The sequence below is a fragment of the Acomys minous genome, assembly GCF_964271855.1.
Source record: "Acomys minous genome assembly, chromosome: 13".
Taxonomy (NCBI): domain Eukaryota; kingdom Metazoa; phylum Chordata; class Mammalia; order Rodentia; family Muridae; genus Acomys; species Acomys minous.
Genome location: NC_140495.1, coordinates 51,209,951 through 51,231,363, shown reverse-complemented (window position 1 = coordinate 51,231,363; position 21,413 = coordinate 51,209,951). Strand labels below are relative to the sequence as shown.

The following is a 21,413-nucleotide window of genomic DNA, read 5'->3' as shown; positions in this document are numbered from 1 at the left end:
GGCAGTTATCTATTTTATTTTTATTTTTATTTTTATTTTTTGGTTTTTCAAGACAGGGTTTCTCTGTGTAGCCTTGGCTGTCCTGGACTCGCTTTGTAGACCAGGCTGGCCTCGAACTCACAGAGATCCTCCTGCCTCTGTCTCCCAAGTGCTGGGATTAAAGACGTGCACCAACCACGCCCGGCCAGTTATCTATTTACATACATTATTTTTGCTGAATTTTTAATTTATTCTACAGCATCTACCTGACTATGAAGAAAAAATTTGATCGCAAGTCTTGATGAAGACTTCTGAACACATTTTGCAAGAAGCGCTCAACCTTATTGGGACAGCCCGGGACTGAGTTGTTAGTTTTGAATTCATTCAGTAGTCACATATTTTTTAATATAGCAAAACAGGTCAGGGTTGCCACAGAGGAGATGAGTTGTAAGAGTTGAGCCAAATTATTCTGTAGAACCCAAACACCTGGCTGCCACAAATGATGATTTTAATGTCTTTCTAACGAGGACTGGATCCTGACCAAGACAAGATGCTGAACTCACTCAGTGAAATTGCCTGGTTTTCATAAAGGATCAAAATTTTATTATTAACATTAAGGCTGTTAATAACTGTTTAAAAAACACAAAAGTTAATTGCAAGTCAGGTCTATAAAATACATGTATTGTTTTTGTTTGTTGTCAAAACCTTTCATTTGCACTTGTGCTGGCCGCCTGCTCCTTGGATCTCATGTAGCCCAGGCTCCTCTTCAACTTGTTATGAAGCTTACAAAAAAGCCCTTGAAGTCTAGATCCCTTTGCTTCCCCCTATAGCCTTGTGCCATTACACCTGGCTTTATGTGGTATTGGAGAGATGGAAACCAGGCCTTCAGTCATGTCAGGCTAGCAGTCCACCCGCTGAGCCACATCCCCAAGCCCCACTACTGCTTTTTAAACAGCAAGCTTCAGACTTTTTATGGCTGCTCCTGAAGCATAGGCCAATACCAAGAGTTGTCTCTAAAGACTTTAGCCCAAGGCTGAATTGGTCCTGCAAGCCTGCAACAGTGAACAGCAGCTCTGTCCCCAACTCTAGGGACAGAAGACTGTCACTCAGATATGACTGGAGAAAGTAAGGCCAAAAGTCGTGCCAAGTCTCAGCAACGAGCTGAAAACGCACACCGTATCATGTATGGTGAACTGAAATCCAGAATCCACAGCCTAACTCAATAGTAAACCCTCCATGGGATCAACGATGGCTCAGCACGGAACATGGATTTTCAGAGTGGAAGCACTGCCTCACACTCTTGTTTTTATTAGTGAATGATCATTTACCATACTTATGTCAAGTGTGAAGTCTTGAGATAGATGCCACCCATGAACATTGTCTTATGAGAATCCACACACCTTTTGTATAATTAGGCTACCTGGTGAAGATACATAGTCACGGATGGCTGGTGATGGTCTTGAACTTCCAGCCCTACTTCTATCTCCTGAATGCAGGTACCACCACAGCCAGCTATTAGCCCCGTTTTGATCAGGAAAACAGCATCCAAAGGTCACTCCTGGCAAGTGACAGGACTCGGATTTAAACCCACAGCCTCATCCTCACCACAGCCATGGAGCCTGCCGTCAAGCACTGCCTTTTTACTACACACTCAAATGGCAGTTGCTTGGTTAGCAGAAAGGAAAGGAAAAAGGAAAGGAAGCAGCTGTCCAACTGTCTCTTCCTTTTTGACCCTGGAGCTTGAATCTTCTGTTTGCTGACCAAGAAAGAATCATGCCCACCAGTGTGAGGGTGCAGCTGGCACCACACCAGCCAGTCTCTGCCCAGCATCCTGTCAGCAAGTAGGCAGGGCCAGCCCACAGGGCACCCTCTTCATAGTGTCTTCCCTTGTCACCACATTAACAACCAATGTCGCCTTCCCCAGCAGGCCCTACCCAAAAGCACGGGAGTGATCAACCGTATCTGCTTAGGCTACAGCCCTCAACCAAGAAGCACGGTGTGAAAACACTTCAGTATTCAAGTTGTAGCCCCAGAGCAGCGACCTCTGAGACTCAACCAGCAATCTTTAGACAGAGGCAACACCAGGAGGCAACTGGACAGCCTCATGAAGCACGGGGCATCAGGCAGAAGGCGGTGGAAAGGAAAAGTCTCACTGGGGTGCAGCTCCCAGCCCCTGCCCTGGTGGAAAAGACTGGGGACCGAACACAGGCCTCCTCTTTCCTCTTTAACACCCCACTGTCTGTCTCCCAGTCTCTCAATTCAGACCTGAGCCTGACCCCAATTTCCACTCCTAACCCACAGAGCTCGGGAAACTTCAATTACAGTAAGCACCCCAATCGTTCCGCCCCAAGGGTGGAGGCACACCAGCAAGATCCTTCCTGGTCCCGATTTTTACCCCCAGAAACGCAAGTTCAAGGACGAGGTCTGTCGGATTTTCCTCTGCCTTGTACTGACACACCCCCAAAACACAGTGTACAGTGACCCCGCACGGGCGGACACCCCAGGCTCCCCGCAAGCCTGCGCGCCGGCCCCTAGCGGCACACCTGGCCCAGTCACGCAGGCACCCGCCCGCTCCCACCCCGCTGCACCTGCGCGGGCGCTCGCCATGGCCGGCCGCGCACCCGCCGCTCCCGCAGGCCGCCCCTCGCCTCTCACCGCTCTCACCGGCGTAGCGCAGCCGTCCCGCGCCGCCCGCGGCCTGGGGCCCCGCCGCCCGCTCCGGCCGCGGCTCCTGGGCTGCCGGCCCCGCCGCCGCCGCTTCCCGTCACGTGGGCCGCCGCCCGGCGCCGGCGGAGGGCGGGCGCTCGCTCGCCGGTGCCCAGGCAGGCGCGCGCCGCTGGGGGGCTCCGCATCAGGGCCCGGCGGTCGGGAAGGCGGGCGACGGCGCAGGGGCGAGTGCGCAGGCGGCGCAGACCCCGGCCGCAGCCCTAGGAGAGCGCCGCCACTGCCCGCCTGGGAAGCGCGGAGGAAGCGCCTTCTGGTCTTCTTAGCTTTCCACTCCATGGCTGGCTGCTACACCGCTGCACTGTAAGCCGGACAGATGCTTCCTGCAACCCGGCCCCAACTTGCGGGCGGCGCTGCCTCCTGGACCTCAGTGTGCCATAGGGGGTCACTGCCCATCGGGCCCCAGGCCTACTGCTAGTCCAGGCAGAAGGAATCCAAGTCCCGCAGGGAAGGAACATATTTGCAGGCTATTCCTTCCAAGCTGGGAGTCCTGGGGTGATTCCACCCACTTCTTTTGGGGCAGTCCTTCATGGCTACTCCTTTGTGTCAAGCCCCAAAGAAGAATCCTAGAATCTGTCTTCCTTATAGAATCAAAGCCCAGTTTTTTGATAAAAGGTTAGGACGCTCCTCCAGAGTCACCAGTGTTGTCAGCACACACACAAAAAAGGTTTTTCTAGTTATTTCCCCTGACTTGAGAATCCGCTAATGAGTTGGCTTAGGGTACCCTACCACCAACCTGTTCCCCACTCCATACACGCCCCCGCATCGCCCTGTCCCCAGAATTTGTAGGAAAGATGTCATCCCAAGCTCCGAGGGTGAATAACAAGACATACTATTCTGTAGTCTTGTTTCAAAGGAGGAAAGCATGTAATGGTGGGGCCTTAGAAAAGACTTCTACTGACTGATTACAGACCTCGAGTCCAGTGTGTGCTACCCACGAATTTCAATCCCGTTTTACTGAGGCAAAGAGAGGTAGATGACTTGTCTTGAATCTCATGCTAGTAAGGATCAGAGCAAGAGCTCACAATATGTAACATAAAATTAAGTCCTACCGATTAAATAGTTTATGGAACAACTTTTACATGCCACTCTAGATGATCCAAAAGTGAAGATAAACATTATCAAAAAACAAAACAGAAAAGAAGAAGGAGAAGGAGGAGGAGGAGGATGAGGAGGAGTAGGAGGAGAAGAAGAAGAAGAAAATCAGAAACAATTCTTTACACAAGGGCTCATTACAGGATTTTTTTTTTTAATGGCAGGCTCTATAGTTGAAACATCTGTTCTTGGGACATATTGATTAATCTACATCATAAATGATACCCCTTTAGATAATGCCTGGATTAAAACATGCTTAGATATCTTCATAAGTTAACTAAATTCTTCATGTTGTTTCTGTTGGGTCCATTTAAAAACAAATATAGTGTCATGGTTTTCAAATGAATTTTTGAAAAAATTTACCTTTATATCTATGAATGTTTTGCCTGTGTGTGTGTGTGTGTGTGTGTGTGTGTGTGTGTGTGCGCACGCGCGCGGCGCACCATGTGAGTATAGAACCACACAGAGGCCAGAAGAGGACATCAGATCAGAGTTATAGGTGGCTGTAAGCCAGGTAGATGCTGGAAACCAAACTCTAGTCCTATGCAAGAGCAGCAAGTGCTTTTAACTGCTGAGTCATCTCTACCCCATCAATTGAATTTAATTCATTTATTAATATTTGTTTGTTTGGGTTTTGTTGTTGTTGTTTTGGTTTGGTTTGGTTTGGTTTTTCGAGACAGGGTCTCTCTGTGTAGCCTTGGCTGTCCTGGATTCGCTTTGTAGACCAGGCTGGCCTCGAACTCACAGTGATCTGCCTGCCTCTGCCTCCTGAGGGCTGGGATTAAAGGCGTGCACCACCACGCCCGGCTATTAATATTTGTTAAATAATCCCTGGCCCTGTATGAAACAATATAAGAGTTTTTATAGGGTGTGCAAAGATGTGTTCTGACAGAAAACTTTTTTAAAAATGGAGTATTTCATAAATACAACTGCGTGCTTCAACAGCTGCCAAACTTCCAAGACTTAGCATCCTCTGCCTTGTGCTATGCACTGTTGGGGGAGGGTCTGATGTATTTTGATGCTAATTACTGCTTTCTGTCTGTGTGACCCACCTTTTGCTTAATAAAAATGCCATCCCACCTGGGCAGGGCAGAGGAGATAGGTGGGGCTAGGAGAGAGAGGGATCCTGGGAAAAGGAAGAAGAAAGGACCACCACGAGGAGAAAGGAGAGAGACCTGAAGGGAAGAGAGGAAGGCTGCCATGGGTTAGATGGAGAAGACTCACATGGTTGGCGTGGAGGGAGAATCCAGCCCAGATGAAGAACATTAATAAGTATTTGGGATTATTGATGGGAGGTAACTTGATAGAAGTTATTAGAAGCAGATGGCATGGGATTGAGGCAGGGATCCCATGCCTGCTCCACTATGGGAGGTAATTTAGAGGATTGATATCTGCCCTGCCGCAGGTTAACTAAGACTATTTTGAAATATAACAAGTGCCTTTGTCTTGATTGATTGCTGGCCGGGCCTATAGATAGTACATGTAATTTTAAGAAACAATAATGTACCCCACTTCTATCAAGCTCTCTGCTCTATACTATCTTTAAGAGACACTTAATAGTGATGCTGGGCTGGAACCTGGGGACCTGTTTGTGCTGGAGATGCCCTTTACAACACAGCAATGTTGCTAACCATAGAGGAGCCCAGGAAGGAGTAGGCAAGCATTGTCTACCATCCCTTGTGGGTAGGAATGGATGGATATGAAACTCATTATACTTCTTTCTCTCTTAATCTTAATTTTTTTTTGTCTCAAACTACAATGTCTCCCAACCCATAATTTCTTCTTTAGATGCACCCCCAAATATCTCTAATAGATTTATTTTAGGCCAGGATCTGCTTTGGGTACTGGAAGGAGTAAAAACGACAGATCTTACCGGTCACAATTTTTGCAGCTTCAGCTTGGGTGGTGGGGCCAGAAAGCCGTGAGGACAAGGAGTAGAGCCAGGGCATGGACCCACATTTCCAGACTATTAGACTTAGTGCTTCATAAACCACCTCTTTGCGGCTTGTCTTTCTTGATGTCCATCAACAGGCTACTAATGTCCAGGTAGAGACAACTGGAGAGGCATTTGACGTACTTTAGATGTAATCCTTAGAACATTGTGAGACAATTACAATTTTATCTCAGAGATAAGAAGCTATAAGGGAGAGGAAGTATTTGTCCTTACTGAGAGTGGGAATTAGGTTATAATCCATTGAATGCTACGATCAGTGATTTTCCAATAACACTCAGTGCTTCACAAGTGCATATACCTCACGTACAATTCCTATTTTGATTACTCATTCAAGAAAAAGGCATTCTCGTAGCACATCAGGCTCTTCTGAGAAACAACGGTGTAACAGCCTTTAGACTGTCGCTGCTACTTTCTCTGCTGGTTCTGTTTTCTACACGTGGGCTGGTTGGTTTAAAAGTTATCATTTCAGGGAACAATCCTTGATGCCTCCGAGGCGCGGGGATTACAGGGAATTATTTTGTCTTACTTTATATAGAAAGGAGATTAGGCAATAAACGATTGAGACATTGTAAAAAGCGAAAAGAAGAATGGCTTCTGACATGATAATTCCAATCAGGGTCAGGGATATTTGCCCTCTTGGCCAATTCGATTCGGTCTCTCCTTGCAGTCGGGAGAATCCCAGCCCCTTCTGCCTTGCTACGTCACAGGAGGCGCGACCAATGGCGGCCCGATCGGGTTGCTTCGCCTTCCGTGCTTCCGGCGCGGCCGGGGCGGGACTCCCCTTCCGCTCTGCGTCCCAGTTCATCCCTTTGGCTACGCTGCCTCAGCCAGGGATGCCAGCCCTCCACCCTCTGCGATGGCATCACGTCTCCAGCGCGCAGACACCAGAGTCCCGCCCCCGTATGTCACTTCCGTGACGCTTCCGCTGCGGTGCCTTGTGGGTAGCCGGCCGGGGGTCTCCTGGCGACGACCATGGCGGGGGATGTGGGCGGTCGCAGCTGCACGGACGCGGAACTGCTGCTGCACCCTGAGCTACTGTCCCAGGAGTTTCTCCTTCTTACACTGGAGCAGGTGGGGCGCTCGGGCCGACTGAGGACGGACGGGCAGCCGGGAGGACAGGCAGGCCCGCGGGAGGCTCCCGGCCGGTCCTCGCCCACACAGATCCGATGGGGGCTTGCCTCCCTCGGATCCCCAAAGGAAACCTCCGGAGAGTGGCGGGAATCCCCGCGAAAGCCTCCATAGCTCGAGAGGGTGTTTCAGACAACCTCCCCTGCCTGTGTGCAAGCAACAGCCTGCGGAAGAGAGGGACTAGGAGCGCAGACCGGGAGGGAAGAAGGCTGGGACACTGAGGGCTGCATCCAGTGCTTCTGAGAAATAGTCCGTTACACAGATTCTCACCTCCTTTAGAGACGCTGAAACTGAGTCCCGGAGCGATGAACTTACTTCCTAATATCATTTATCTAAACACAGACATCGATAGGAGAACTTAAGGCTCCTGGTTTTCCAGGTGGTGCTTGCTTTTGTTTTGTTTTTGTTTTTTCACGTGGTGTAACCTAACAAATAGAACATGAAAGAAAAGCGTGATAAGTCCTATTTAAAGTGACAGAATTTTTGAGTTTCACTAGAGTTTTGTTTTCCATGTGGTTTTCTTCCTCTCAGTATCTTTCTTTATTTTGATAATGACCTTTAACCTGTGGTTCTCAAGCTTTTAATCACACTTGGATTATTAAGGGTTTATTAAAACATTATTGAGTTTCATCGTCAATTTCTCATTAAGTAGCTTCCGTATGTGCCCTGAAACTACATTTAACCAGTTCTTAATGTTGATCCACTGTTGCCAGATTCCACCCTCTTCAAGTGTTTCCAAATAGATTAAGTCCTCAGGGAATGTTGTTCAAGAGTCTCTGGGTACTCCCACCCCGAATGCAGGATGAAAGCCAGCCGTACACTGTATGAAGGAGGAATAAAATGGTTTAAAAGTTTGGAAAGGAAGTCTAATTAGCTGGTGTTGATTTTTCAGTTACGCAGAATGTATATTTCCTCCTGGGTGTTGTGCGTTATTGTGCGTCAAGATGTTTAGAGGGAGCTGGGAAGTGGACAGTGGGGTTATAGGTGATTGGACTGAATTGAATGGTGAAAACGAGGTGGGACAGGCTGCCTGGATGGTTACTGTTACTGTCATCAGAATGCAGAGTTGGGTTTCCGTCTGCAGTAGTTAAGCTCATTTCAAAAAGCTATGTAGGAGCTGTGTGTGTGTGTGTGTGTGTGTGTGTGTGTGCGCGTGTGTGTTGGGATGGGGCTCTTCATGGTAAAGCCCTCGCTTGACATATTTAAGGCACTGGGTTCAGACCTCAGCACCAAAACAAAACAAAAAGCCGGTACCTACCATATTGAAAGAAACATGAGAAATAAAGCAGGGGTGAGACTGAGCTCCTACCCCACCAGTTTGACCATAGTCAGAGCAGCTCATGGACAGAATGTTGACCGTATGCTTTCTTTTACCTGTTTTTCTCAGGCAGTGCCGCATTTGCATTCAGATTAAGAAGGTGGTGCTGCTGGTGGTAGTAGTAATGATAATGGTCCTCTACTGCTGGAGTTGGCCAACACTTAATGGACAGTATCCCTCATAGTGAGTGAGGGCATGTGGCACTCTTAAGATGAGGCTGAACTTGAATTTATAGAGTTTAATAGGTCTTTAATACCCTACCTAATAATAACATTTTAATAATTGGGAGAATAGTTTTATGATTTATTTAAGCATAATGCTTTAACCTTGTTAGGTAAATGGGTAGGTTTTAAATGAAAGATGTTTTGAGATTATTTTTGTTTCCTTTCACACAGAAGAACATAGCTGTTGAAAATGATGTCAGAGTAAACAAAGACAACCTTACTGACCTTTACGTCCAGCATGCCATACCATTGCCTCAGAGGGATTTGCCAAAGAATAGATGGGGGAAAATGATGGAAAAGAAGAGAGAACATCATGAAGTAAAGAATGAGACCAAAAGGTACTTTTCAATGCATGTTCATCTAATCCTTCATGACTAAAGTGTTTTGTTTTTGGTTTTTTTCCCCGCCAGATAAACTTAAGCGAAAAGACGTTCATTTGGTAGCTGTTCGTTGAGCACCAAGTGCTATGATTGATAGTAGGTAATACGGACACCCCTTCTTTCATGCATAGTTGAGAGAGTTAAATTAAATGCCTGCTGTGATGGGCAGTGACAAATGGTAAGGAGACAGGTAAACCATGGAGAGAGAATGGTAATTTGTGGTAAAATATCCAGCAACTGCTTGACCTCAGAATGACATTTCAGTAGAAAGACCCGTAAGAAGTTGAGATTTGTTTTATTCCACACTCTGAGAACCTAGAGAAGCAAAGTGCTTGTCATGTATTAGGTCTAGGATTAGAGAGAAATGGAGGTAAAACAGTCACTGTGAGTGAATGGTAGGAATTGTGGGATCAATTGTGGATTCTGAGGATTTGCCTTTCTCTGAGATGGCAAGCTGTGAATAGGTTTTGAGACAGTGATGATGGTGACCCTACAAGATGAGTTTTTAACAGGATCATGTTCCCTATTGAACTGAGAAGTAATTCAAGGTGGGGCGTTCCACAGATGGAATGAGGGAACTCAGCTAAGAAGGCTGTAGAGCTGGCCCTGGTAGCAGGGTTGTGGGTAAGATGGCCTGAGGGCATGAGAGTGGCAGAGTTGGCCCTCTCCTTGCCTCTGTGGCATTGGATGAGCTAGCTGGGGCAGTGCTGGAGACTTTGCCCTGGTGGTGTAGGGGGAGAGCTGGTGGGCTGACCACTACCCAGGCCCAGATCCAGCTAACCAATGGGCACGAAGATTCATCAAATCCCGTGATTAAAATTGTAGAGATATTTTAATCACTGATTACCAAGTGTCTAGATCTTAGCGAGTGCAGTAGGTTTTGCTTTGTTGTTCGTGGACTACTCTGGGAGTCTTGGTACAGTCTTATAGTTTCTCTTAGTTAGATAATAATTGACTATGATAATGTGGTCAGAATAACACCACTAAAAAGCTGCTCGTTTTACTGTGGAGCTAGTTAATATTTATACTAACAAATACTTTGCTATTTGGTTGCTAAAACACCATGATCAAGGCAATTTGTAGAAAGGAGGGCTTATTTGGGCTTATGGTTCCAGAGGGATGATCCCATCAGGCAGGGAGTTGTGGCAGCAGCTGCTGACAGTGCAAGCAGGAAATGGAGAGCAAACTAGGAATGGCAGGCATCTTTGAATTCTCATAACCTTCCCACATTGAGGTACCCCTAGTGAGACTACACTTCCAAAACCGCCCGTACAGCACCACCTACTGGGGAACAAGCATTCAAACGGACAAGACCATGAAGGACATCTATTTCAACATTTTAGAATTATATTTTTATAAATGATAATGAAATTTCTTTTTTAAACATTTTTAAATTTTTTGCATATACATTTATATTATTACACATATATACAATAAACTACCTATAGCAAGAAGAACCATGACACAATCATGAATTATATAAATGTTACATTCTTAGTGTTTTGGCTATTTGTGTTTGACAGCCTTAAGAAAAATCTTTCAGCCGGGTGTGGTTGTGCACACCTTTAATCCCAGCACTTGGGAGGTAGAGGCAGATGGATTGCTGTGAGTTCAAGGCCAGCTGGTCTATAAAGCAAGTCCAGGACAGTCAAGGTTACATAGAGAAACTCTGTCTCAAAAAAACAAAAAAAAACAAAACAAAACAAAAAAGGAAAGAAAGAAAACATCTTTCCTATCTTGGTGTGTCTAAAATTCTGAATATAAATCAGTCTCTGTCACATCTTGTCATTATCAACTTAAAACATCTGTCTATACCTAAAAACATCTTAACCCCTAAACAACTAAGCTTCATTGTAAAACTAAGCTACCTGGTCTTCAACTACATCAGAGACTTGAGAAGGAATAAACTTGACTACCTGCGTATACCCAGGAGTGCACATTAGTAGCTTTCCAAATGAGTTGATGATAGAGACAGTTTTCTACCTGAATAGTCACTCAAAACTCTCTATTATGTTGGAACATCTTCCTCAGCCTTCTGGCCCAGCATATCTGACAGACATATTTGTGAGGCAGGAACTATTGAGGACTTGCTTACCTTGTCTTGGCAGAGTTTGGCCGTTGACTCTGCCTGCATCCAAGCTTGCCATTTTTTAGGCAGAATTCTGTCTGTAGTAGAAATGAGGACATTTTGTCCAGTGGCTTGTTTGCCACATTTGAAGCCATCTCCATAAGGAGGTTCTTTGGTGCTCATTATCCTCTTTGAGGTAGGCTGGGTGTTGCCAGGAGTTAACCTGTCTCATTGTCAGTGAGTCTTTAAAATAATAAAAACATTTTAAAATGCCATATTCTGCATGTCTCTGAGGTTTTTGAAGACCTTATCTTTCTATAGAATCATATCTATCTGCTGTACCTAAGATGTATATTCTTGTGATAAAAGTAGACCAGTGATTGATATGGCAATGATCTGATCAGCTAGTACTCAACTTGTATAACTCATTTATCCTTTCTTTTAAATAAATATTTTATACTTTAAAGCAGTAGACAATTATTTCTTTGAGCCTGAGAGTCATACTTCAAATAGCTCCCTTTACCCCAGTCTGTTGAATAGATCTTGCTGTTTTGTCTGACTGACTCCAGTACTGCTCTGCCAGCCTGTGTGGTGCTTTTCAAGAGAACACCTCTCTGATTTCAGGAGTAGTGCTATGGATGGACTAAGGAAAAGGCCCCTCATTGTGTTCGATGGGAGCTCAACAAGCACCAGCATCAAAGTGAAGAAGACAGAGAACGGAGCAGACGACCGACTCCAGCCTCTCGCCCAGACAGGCTCCAGCAGTGACACCGTACGGAAATTACCAAGTTCCTCTTCGAGGATTTCACCCCTAATTTTGTCTTCCTATCTGCCTATGAACAATAAAATGGAGCACAGTAACAATAACACTAAACAGAACCATGACTTAACACATAGGAAAATTCCTTCGGGTCCAGTGAAGTCGCCGCCTTTGTCCCCTGTTGGAACTACTCCTGTGAAATTAAAACGGGTTGCTCCTAAGGAAGAGGCAGAGGCCACGGTAAGTGTGGGGTGGCTTCCCAATTGAGCCTGGCACTGAGCAGTAGCCCCAGGTCATCTGGCTGTGCCTATTCCCTTTTTGGGAGGCTGGGGTGCTGACAACAGGCCTATTTCCTTTAGTGATCTATGATCTGCAAACAGTATAGTTTAACATTTGGCTCCACGTCAAACTATAATGGAATTTTGATAATTTAGTCGACACTCTTTCCTTACTATAATGATATAAAGGTTCACCCTGAGAGCAGACCCTGTAGCACAGCAGGCTTAGTGGGCTCACCTGCACAGAACCCATGAACACCCTGATTGGGGTGCCACCCACATACCCAGTCTCTGTAGCCTTCCTAGTCTACCCCAGTAGGTACCCCATCACAGTATAGTGTGCGTCCCTGGCTAGACTGGGCTAAGGAGCAGAGGGTGAAATCTCTGCAGCTCAGTAAGTGCCCATTCCAGAATGAGTAGACACTGCCAAGGAAGGGATCGCACGTGGTACCACTGACTGCACAGTCTACGAGGCCCACATGGCAGCCCTTGAACTCTGAATTGGTCTGGTTTTCATATTTCATTGCTCATATATATCCTGGAATTTAAATTACACAATGATTATTGTTTTCTAAAGTTCACTAAATTTCTTTCTATACAGAGTGAATGAATGTAGAAAGGTACATTTCCTAAAATTTTCACTTTCCATCTCGGAATTAAAAGGCTAAGCACTCCTTTGTTAGTGAGGCCAAGAATGTTGTTGTCTGGGGCAGCATGTTTATGAAGAAGTATTTGGCCTAGGCCTAAGGCTGTTTGCTGCAGCCAGTGCTCAGCTCTGCCTATTAGGTCACCCTAGGAGCTCTAAGAAAGCCAAGAGAAGCCTTTTGCCTCTACCTTTTGCAGTTTCTTGTTCTGCCATTTGTGGGATAAAGTTCAGGCTCATGTGTGTTGGTGTGGGTGTGTGTAAGTGTAAATGATTTTGGTACAAAACGTGAGACCCACAGAACAGACAAATGAGAGTTGAGACTTAGTTTTTCATCCAGCACCGTTCCCACCAGGGGGCAGCAGTGCTCTAGCTGTAGCTGTAGCTGACCTTGGCTGGTTGAGTGCTCATTTAAGCTGTTTGTGATTTTTGTTTGTTTGTTTGTTTTGTTTTGTTTTGTTTTACTTTTTTATTAAACATTTTTTATTTTTTACGTATACATTTATTTTATTACACATATATACAATAAACTACCTGTAGCAAGAAGAACCAGACACAGGAATTATATAAATGTTCCATTCTTAGTGTTTTGGCTGTTTGTATTTGGCAGCCTCTTGGTGGGTCTAAAATTCTGAATGTAAATCAATATATACGTTATCTCGTCATTATCAACTTAAAACATCTATCTAGACTTAAAAACATCTTAACGCCTAAACAACTAAGCTTAATTGTAAAACTAAACTATGTGGTCCTATTAACTGGTTCTGCTACTGTCCTCTAGAATCACCTGAAGCCTCCAGAAGCTAAGAGGAAGATCCAGCATGTTACATGGCCGTGAGGGGAAGCTTCCAGAATGTGACTAGAGCTGCAGCTGCGGTTCTCAGATGAGCCCACAGCGCTCACGGACAGCCTGACTGCTGTGGGATTTTCTTGAGGTTTAAAATAGGTGTGGAAAATAAAAGTCTTTCCTTTCTCTCCCTCCCTCCATTTTTTCCCCCTTCCTTACAATGCCTTGACATTCATGTCCCAATTAGGGAAGAATTTCTTTTTAAAATAGAGTTTTGTACACATTTCTGTAACTTTCATTTCCCAAGCAGAAGCATATAGCAGTTCACAGTATTTCCACCTGCATCTTGAAGGGTTTGCCAAGAAAAGTGTGTTGATGGTGTTGATGGAAAAGCTTTCTATTCTTCAGCTGCATGTGCCACTTTATCCCACGGAAGGCAAAAGGGAAGCCCGGCCTTGCCTCTCTTCCCTCTCAGTGCCAAAAGCTGCTGCTGTGTCCTTAGACTGTCTTGCCTGATCTTTCTTTGTGCGGCTTGAGGTCTCACTGTGAGTTCAGCTATTTCTTTTGTGAGCTCCATTTTTTTTAAACAGACATATTTCAAAGCCTGCTAGTGGAGTAATCATGTTAGAGGCAGTACTTGATGGCAGAAAGTTTGGGAATGCTGGGTGCTGGAGTTCTAGATATTAGGACAGTCCAGAACATGTGGCAGTGGGGGTGGGGTGCCTCCCAGAGTCCTGGGGAGCAGACAGTGGTCATTGTTGGCCACTGGAGTTGGAATTCACTGTAGAGTGCCTCAGAGGAGAAGTGAACTTCTGGTTCAACGAGGTTTCTGTGCTATCATACAGCTTCCTGCAGAGCCGTCCCATGCAGGGTTAACTGGTGGTATTTTTATTTTTGTGAAAGCAGCATTGTCCACTTGTATAATACAGGCGAAAAAGAAAACCTTGTTTGCTCTATGTCCTTGACTTCTGGTATCTGCTCCCTCCTTTATATTTCTAACTAAGAGCAAAACATACTTCATACTGTCTTTCATGTATAATCTTCAGATTGGTGGTTTGCTTTGTTGATATGCCTTAAGGTCATCTCCTTTCTTTGGTTTGTTAAAACAAGCATTTTTATTCAATTATCATATAGCCTTACAAAAAAATAATTCAGCCTTGCAGGTGAAAACTGTTCTTACACATCAGCCCTGCAGTTTTTAAGTGTTCTGCTTTTTTTTTTTTCAGACTACATTTGTACACATAACCAAAATTGATGCATATTAAATGCTGCATGATTTGATAATATTGCTGAAGGGAACTGCGCTCTTACATATAGTTGTCAAGGGAGAGTTTAAAAGTGCAGCTTTTAGAGTAGGATGACACATATTTTGCATTCAGTTGGCCCTTCTGCTTCCACCGGCATTTCTCTTTAAAGAGAGTTAGCCATTTGATAATTTTAAGTCAGTGAGAACTTATTTTTAGTTACTCAGTGAAATTAATTTTTAATTTGTATATAACTTACAGAGTAGGTTGGTAATAACAGCTGAACTGTAACACTGTTGCTTCAAATTGAAGTTTATGCTATGAACATTCAGCATCTACGCTCACATAGCAGCATATTACTGAGCTGTTTTGAGTTTGCGAGGTGGCAAAGCATTGACCCATGCCCTGTGCGCTACGTACTCTGTGCCACGGAGCACTGTGCCTCCTAAAGGGATCATGGAACTGGCCTCCTCCATGTGATGAAGCGCCCTGAGCGCTGGGAATCTGGAGCAGTGACATTGGAAGTCTTGTTCTGAGCCTTTGTTTCAGTTCGGGTTAGAAGGATGCAGTGAGAGTGGTGAACAGTTCTGGGGTAAGTTTGCTTACTAACATAGGCTTAGTACTGTTGCTTTTGGTTCTGTGTCCCAGTGAGGCCAGCTATTCGTCTTACTGGGTCGGGCAAGCGGATGGCGTTCGAGACAGTGGGTAGCTTGTAAGGTGCACGAGGCACCACATCTACAATCTGCAAGTCAGCCTTGTTCTTTTTTCCTTCTTTGTATATTCTACTTTCTGTCCCGTTCTCCTTCCTCTTTTCTCTAGGTCTAAGCTTCAGACTTAGATTTGCAAGTTGTATTGTGTCTGTGACCTTACTCCATTCACTAAGGGGTGAAGATAGTCTGACCCTAATCCTCTTACTTCGGAGGGATCATAGATCACTGTGTGGATCCTACAGTCTGGAACCCTGCAGCACCAAGACACTAAATGGCTTCCCAAAGGCTGTAATAGCAGCATATTTTCCAGAGTAGCCTTACTAGTCTAGACAGCTGCCAGACACTTGGAAGAGTGGCTCACCACTACCATAAGACTGTATTCGCTGGTATTAAAATTCTTCAGAACTGAAGTTTTTATTTGAAATTCTGCTTTGATTGACTTAAGTTTGAGAGACAGTTCTAAAACTGATGTAGAGACTCATTCAACAGCAGTGACCTTTTAAAAACTTACATTAAGTAAAACTGCCAGTAGATTCAATCGTCCCTGTATGTAAGAGCTTCCTCTACTTACTACTGTGGAATTTGAGCATTGTTGAGAGGCTTCTAATTGGTCAACATGTTTTTAAGTGTGCTTTTATTAAACGCTTCTGTAAGTTTTATAATTCAGTATAGAAAACGTTGACCTTGTAATGTACGGGTTTTGTTTTTTTTTTTTTTTTTTGTATGTATAGTCTTTTATGTAGCCTTGTCATTATTTAAATAAACTGAGTAAAATTATCTTGAGTAGGTCTATCACTTGTGAAACAAAAGAAAAAGATATTTCTGTGGCTCATGTGACTGAAGAAACTGATGTGTGGCATAATCTTATTTACATTAAAACAACCCAGCTAGGTCCCCTGTTGTGAGCAAGAGGGCAGCTAGTGATGTCATGTTTAAAACATCTTGCTTGGAGCCAGGCAGTGGTGGTGCACATCTTTAATCCCAGTACTTGGAAGGCAGAGCCAGGTGGATCTCAAGTTTGAGGCCAGCCTGATCTACAGAGTGAGTTCCAGGACAGCCAAGGCTACACAGAGAAATCTTGTCTCAAAAACTCAAAGGGGGGGGGGGGGGTGGCGGGGGGGGGGGTGGCGGGACGGAAAGAGAGAGAGAAGACCTTTCTGGGGAGGGAGGGAGGGAGACAGACAGACAGACAGACAAACGACCTCGTGGCAGGGTGGGAGCTTATCTGAGCCAAGTTCCACCACAGGCCTCTTGCTTGTACCTCTGAGTACTGAACAAAGCTCTGAGCTTAAATGACTGATTCCTTAGCTTGGGGGGTGGGGAGGGTCTTAATTTGAAGACTGAAGTTTTAAATTAAGCAACTTGGAAAATGCTATGGTAATTTTCTATTTTGAGCCAAGAAAAGAAGAAAAGCAATGACAAAACTCTTCTTGCATTTGGTGTTTTTACTGGTGTGTTTTATGAACTGAAATGCCTTTAATTTTTTTCAGTTGCTTAAAATCTTAGTTGATTTTCTTATTGTGAAGTAAACATGTGAGTTCCTATGTACTTTTAACTGTCTTGTGTTCTTTATCTTCGGGTTGAGCAAGGTAATTCAGTTCCTAATTCCATGGAGAATGCAGACCAGTGAATGTGAGGTAATGTGATTGGAATGACAGGATGTAAACCAATCATTTATTCCATAATCTATGAATAGATACACACAAACTTATTTTCTGCTTTGGGTTATGTCTTAGTTACTTTTCTATGGTGACTGATAAGACACCATACCCAGAGCAAGTTAAAGAAGAAAGTTTATTTTGTGCTTAACATTTGAGGGTATCAAAATCCATAATTGCAGAGTGGAGGTGGCAGATGCCAGGTAGCACGTAGGGAAACTGAGTGCTCACATCCTGAAACATAAGCAAGTGGCAGAAAGAGTACTCTGGGAGACCTCAAAGCTCACCCCTAGTGTGACACATCTAAAACAGGGCCATGCCACCTAATGCTACCAAAAACAGTTCTACCATCTGGGGACCAAGCCTTCAAAGAACGTGAGCCTACAGTTCACTCTCTTTCAAATTATCACTTTCAACTCCCTAATCCTCATAAGCTCATGACCATATATATCATAATGCAAAATGCAGTTAGTCCAGTGTCAGAAGTCCTCTGAACAGTCTCAGCACAGTTTAAAAGTCCAAAGTCCAGCCGGGCAAGGTGGCTCATGTCTTTAATCCCAGCACTTGGGAGGCAGAGGCAGGCAGATCTCTGAGTTAGAGGCCAGCATGGTCTACAAAGCAAGTCAAGGACAGCCAAGGCTACACAGAGAAACCCTGTCTCAAAAAACCAAAAAAAAAAGTCCAAAGTCCAACTCTCTTAGACTCAAGGCAGTCTCCTAATTATAGCCCTTATAAAGTAAAAGAGCAAATTACAGTGCCACAAGACATACATTACTGTTTGAATAGGAGGGAATGGAAGCAGAGAGGAAACACTGAACCAAAGCCTAGCAGGGCAAACTCCAAGTCCTCAAGCTTCATGTGTGGTGTCAAAGGGCCTTGGTGGCTCTGCCCATCCAGCTTTGCTGCCTGAAGCACACTTCTCTTTCCCTGGCTGGTTCCACTCCCTGCACAAACCTCCAGCATCTTGAGGTCTGTAATGCAGTCCAGGCTTCACTTGGACAGCTTCACGAAATGGCTCCTCCAGGCCTCCATGAGGGCCTCTCCTGCCACAGGCCTGGCCTTAGAAGCTCTCCTTAGCCATGGAGGAAGACTATACAACTTCTTTGCTAGTGTATCCTTAATGACTCTGAAGCCAGAACCACACAGCCAACACTGACAAGTTCACCTTGGTCACCTGCTTAGAATGGAGTCTAGCCTCACAGAATCACATTTGTGATAGCTTTCTTTTGTTACTGCTTTTTAGGAACAAGCAAATTCCTTAGGTCTTTCCTTTTTACAAGCTGGACTCTTACCTTGGTGGAGTCAGGCCTTTATTTCATTCAGCACAAGCCATGGCCCTAACATTAAATTTCATGGTATTCTTTTTCTCCTCAAATTATATTTCATTTGTCCTTCTTGTCTGCATAAGAGTGAATACTAATAACCATGTGACAGAGTCAATAGCAGGCTGTTTTGAAAGCTCCCATCAAGGAAATGAATCTAGTACTTTTCCATTCAGCCTTGAGCAGATTCTTAGGACCAAGGCAGAAAGCAGTCACATTCTGTGCCAATATTTCTCAAGAATGCTCCCTAGCCCACTGACTAATATTGTTCCCCTCTGAAGCCTTTTGAGTTGGCATCCATAGTCCACATTGCTCTCAGTATTACTGTCTTCCATGGTGCTACTAGGATGACTCATTAAACCCTGCATACAGCATTCAACTAATTTCTTAGTCCAAAGTCCCAAATTGTCCACATTCTCCCAAAAAACAACATGGTCAAGCCTGTCACAGCAATAGCCCCCTTTCTGCTACCAACCTCATATTATTCAGGGTTCGCTAAAGGAACAGAACTAAGGGAATGAGTGTGTGTGTGTGTGTGTGTGTGTGTGTGTGTGTGTGTGTGTGTGTGTCAGCCGGGGGTAGGGATGGGGTTATTGGCTTGGCTTATAGGCTATGGTCTGAGTAGTCCAACATGGATATCTCCTGAGGGAAAGGTCAATGGTCCTGTAGTTGTTCAGTCCATGAGACTCGATGTCTCGATGATCCTATTCTGGTTCTGGATTTCCAGGGAAGTCCTAGAGAGCTGCCAGTCCTCTGTCTTCTGAAAATACATATTCTAACACCAGTGAAGGACTGTTGCAGGAGTCAAATGAATGTAATGGATATATACAGACTATTCCATCCAAAAGATACAAAATATACACTCTCTCAGCAACCCAAGGAGCCTTCTCTAAAATAGACCACATCCTAGACCATAAGCCAAGTGTTACCAAAATACAAAATAATTGAAATCATTTCCTGTATTTTATCAGATTATGGTATAATAAAACTAGAAATCAGTAGTTAGAAAAATTAGAGGAACTACACAGACACATGAAGGATGGGCAAATTGCTGTTTTTCTCAAGGATTTTTAAAATTATATTTAAATTTTAATATAAAAGCTTATTTTAAAATACAATTTTTAATTAATTTATTCTTTGACAATTTAATACATGTATGTAGTGCATTCTGATTACGCTTACCCCGCACCATCTTCTCTTATCCTATAACTAAGTGCCACTCTCACCATTCATTAGAGAAGTCTCTTTTCACAGCAAATCATGGAAAATACAAATCCTTTCAAGATGCTGAGAATAAGTAACTGTTGAGGGCCCCACCCTAACTGGAGCATCTATAACAACCTGTTGGAGGTTGGTCTGGTGTTGTGTATTTTGATGCTAATTACCAGCTGCCAAGATCTAACCTAGCACATTCTCATGAACCCCAAGTATTGTTGTATAACCTTGCTTAAGAAATTATTCCTGATTGGCTGATTAAAAGACCTGAACCTAGGCAGGGCAGAATGGGGTAGGTGTGGCCAAAGTTCTTGGGATTTGAGGGAGAAGGATCTTGGGAGGAAGGAGGACAGGCCCCGGAGGAGGAGACAGAACCACAGTAATTGGTTAGGTAGAGAGAGCACATGGCCTGATTGGCGTGGTTGAAGGAAATGGAGATCATTAGCAAGTATTTATGGATTATAGATGGGAGGTAGCCAGGCTGGGAGATAACGGAAGGTATTTTGAGGGATTAATTTCTGCCCTGCCCAGGTGAACCAAGGCTATTCTAAAATATACTCGGTGTCTTTGTCTTTTATTGATTGATAACAGGTTAGAAAATACCGCCGTAATAACCTTAAGACTAATAATAAATATTTTTAGGTCATACTTTTGAATTAGCAGCAACATCAACCCTTCCAAAACTTTGGAAATGTTGTGGAAGAAAATACAGAAAAATATGAGCTGTATGATGGGAGGAAGATGTTTATGACATGGCTGTTGCAAGCATGGGCAATATATTCTTCAGTGTCCACATGGATTCACTGCCAACTCTTATCAAGCCTTTAAAGATGAGTGTGCACCAGTGCTCTTCAAATAGTTCCATAACATAGGAGGAATGGAACACCGCCAAACTCATATTATGAAGCCAGTATTACTCAGATAAGGTTGAACACACACACACACACACACACACACACACACACACACACACACACATACACGGGGTGTGTCATTTATTTGTTTGTTTACAGTTCCAGAAGAGTAAGAGTCCATCATGGTGGCATACATAGTAGCAGGGTCAACAAGCTAAAAGATCGAGTCTATATCCACACACAGGAAGCAGAAAATGAACTGGAAGTTGGATGAGACTGTAAAACCTCAAAAATCTACCCGCAGTGACATATTCCTCCAGGAAGGCTCCACCTCCTAAAGGCTGCATAACCTCCCCAGACATCGCCACCCACTGGGGAGCAAGTGTTCAAAGGCTTGAGAGTTTGGGGAACATCTCATTCAAACCACCAAACCCACATCACATGCTGCTAAACATCATGCAGACTAAAAAAAAAAAAAAACCTGACCTGAGAAGCCAGTGGGGACATCATAAGCACCAAAGGAGACCCTATTATTGTTTTGCTAAATGCACTTCATATCAAATTGCCTTCTCAATACTTGTTTATACCCATGGATAGGTGCTTCTCTCAGCCGTGGTTGGAGATGCTTTGTTTGCAATGGGTGATGAATAAGTGCCTTGTGTGCTCAGCCTGAGTGGGTTAGGTTAGTTATATCACTCTATCCAAGGGAACACTGAAGAAAAGATGGTGGGATGTAAGAGTCAGAGGACAGGGAAGCCTGATGAAAAATGCTGCTGTCTGGAGATGGCATGGCGGTGTTACTCATGAAATCAGCAATCCTGGTTATCAGTGCAGGATGGGGTGCCACAGAAACCCATCATGTATAAATGAGGGGTTTATAAGGCCCCACCCCTACTTTAGGAGCTATTGTAATTGATGATTGTTGGGAGGGAGGAGTAACTTTCTTCCATTGGCATATTGTCTACTCTTGAGGAAATAACCCCACCTGTGCTCATGCAAGCAACCCTAATAAAAGTAGGTGGGTTACAGCATGAAGGACTTGTTGAGGTTCAGCAGGAGTGGGAAGGGGACT

At 44.4% G+C, this 21,413-nt stretch overlaps 2 protein-coding genes across 4 annotated transcripts in view; one reads left to right on the top strand and one right to left on the bottom strand.

Annotated features, from left to right (window-relative positions):
* TGFBRAP1 (transforming growth factor beta receptor associated protein 1) overlaps positions 1-5,881 on the bottom strand; it is a 44,400-nt gene extending 38,519 nt beyond the window's left edge. The window contains exon 1 of one of the 3 annotated variants that reach the window (XM_084754592.1): positions 5,672-5,881. In XM_084754592.1, the coding sequence (XP_084610718.1) occupies positions 5,672-5,747 (76 nt within the window). In that variant the 5' untranslated portion in view covers positions 5,748-5,881. Of the gene's footprint in view, positions 1-2,634; positions 2,766-5,671 lie in introns of those variants that run through there. The other 2 variants (XM_084754593.1, XM_084754594.1) reach the window with 2 other exon arrangements.
* A 667-nt stretch (positions 5,882-6,548) lies between these two features.
* On the top strand, positions 6,549-16,069 carry LOC311581996 (ashwin). Its single transcript, XM_084754596.1, has 4 exons — positions 6,549-6,823; positions 8,594-8,760; positions 11,495-11,870; positions 13,333-16,069. Exons 1-4 carry the CDS (start codon positions 6,725-6,727, stop codon positions 13,387-13,389), a joined length of 699 nt encoding a protein of 232 aa, XP_084610722.1. The 5' UTR covers positions 6,549-6,724; the 3' UTR covers positions 13,390-16,069.
* Positions 16,070-21,413: the final 5,344 nt, after the last annotated feature.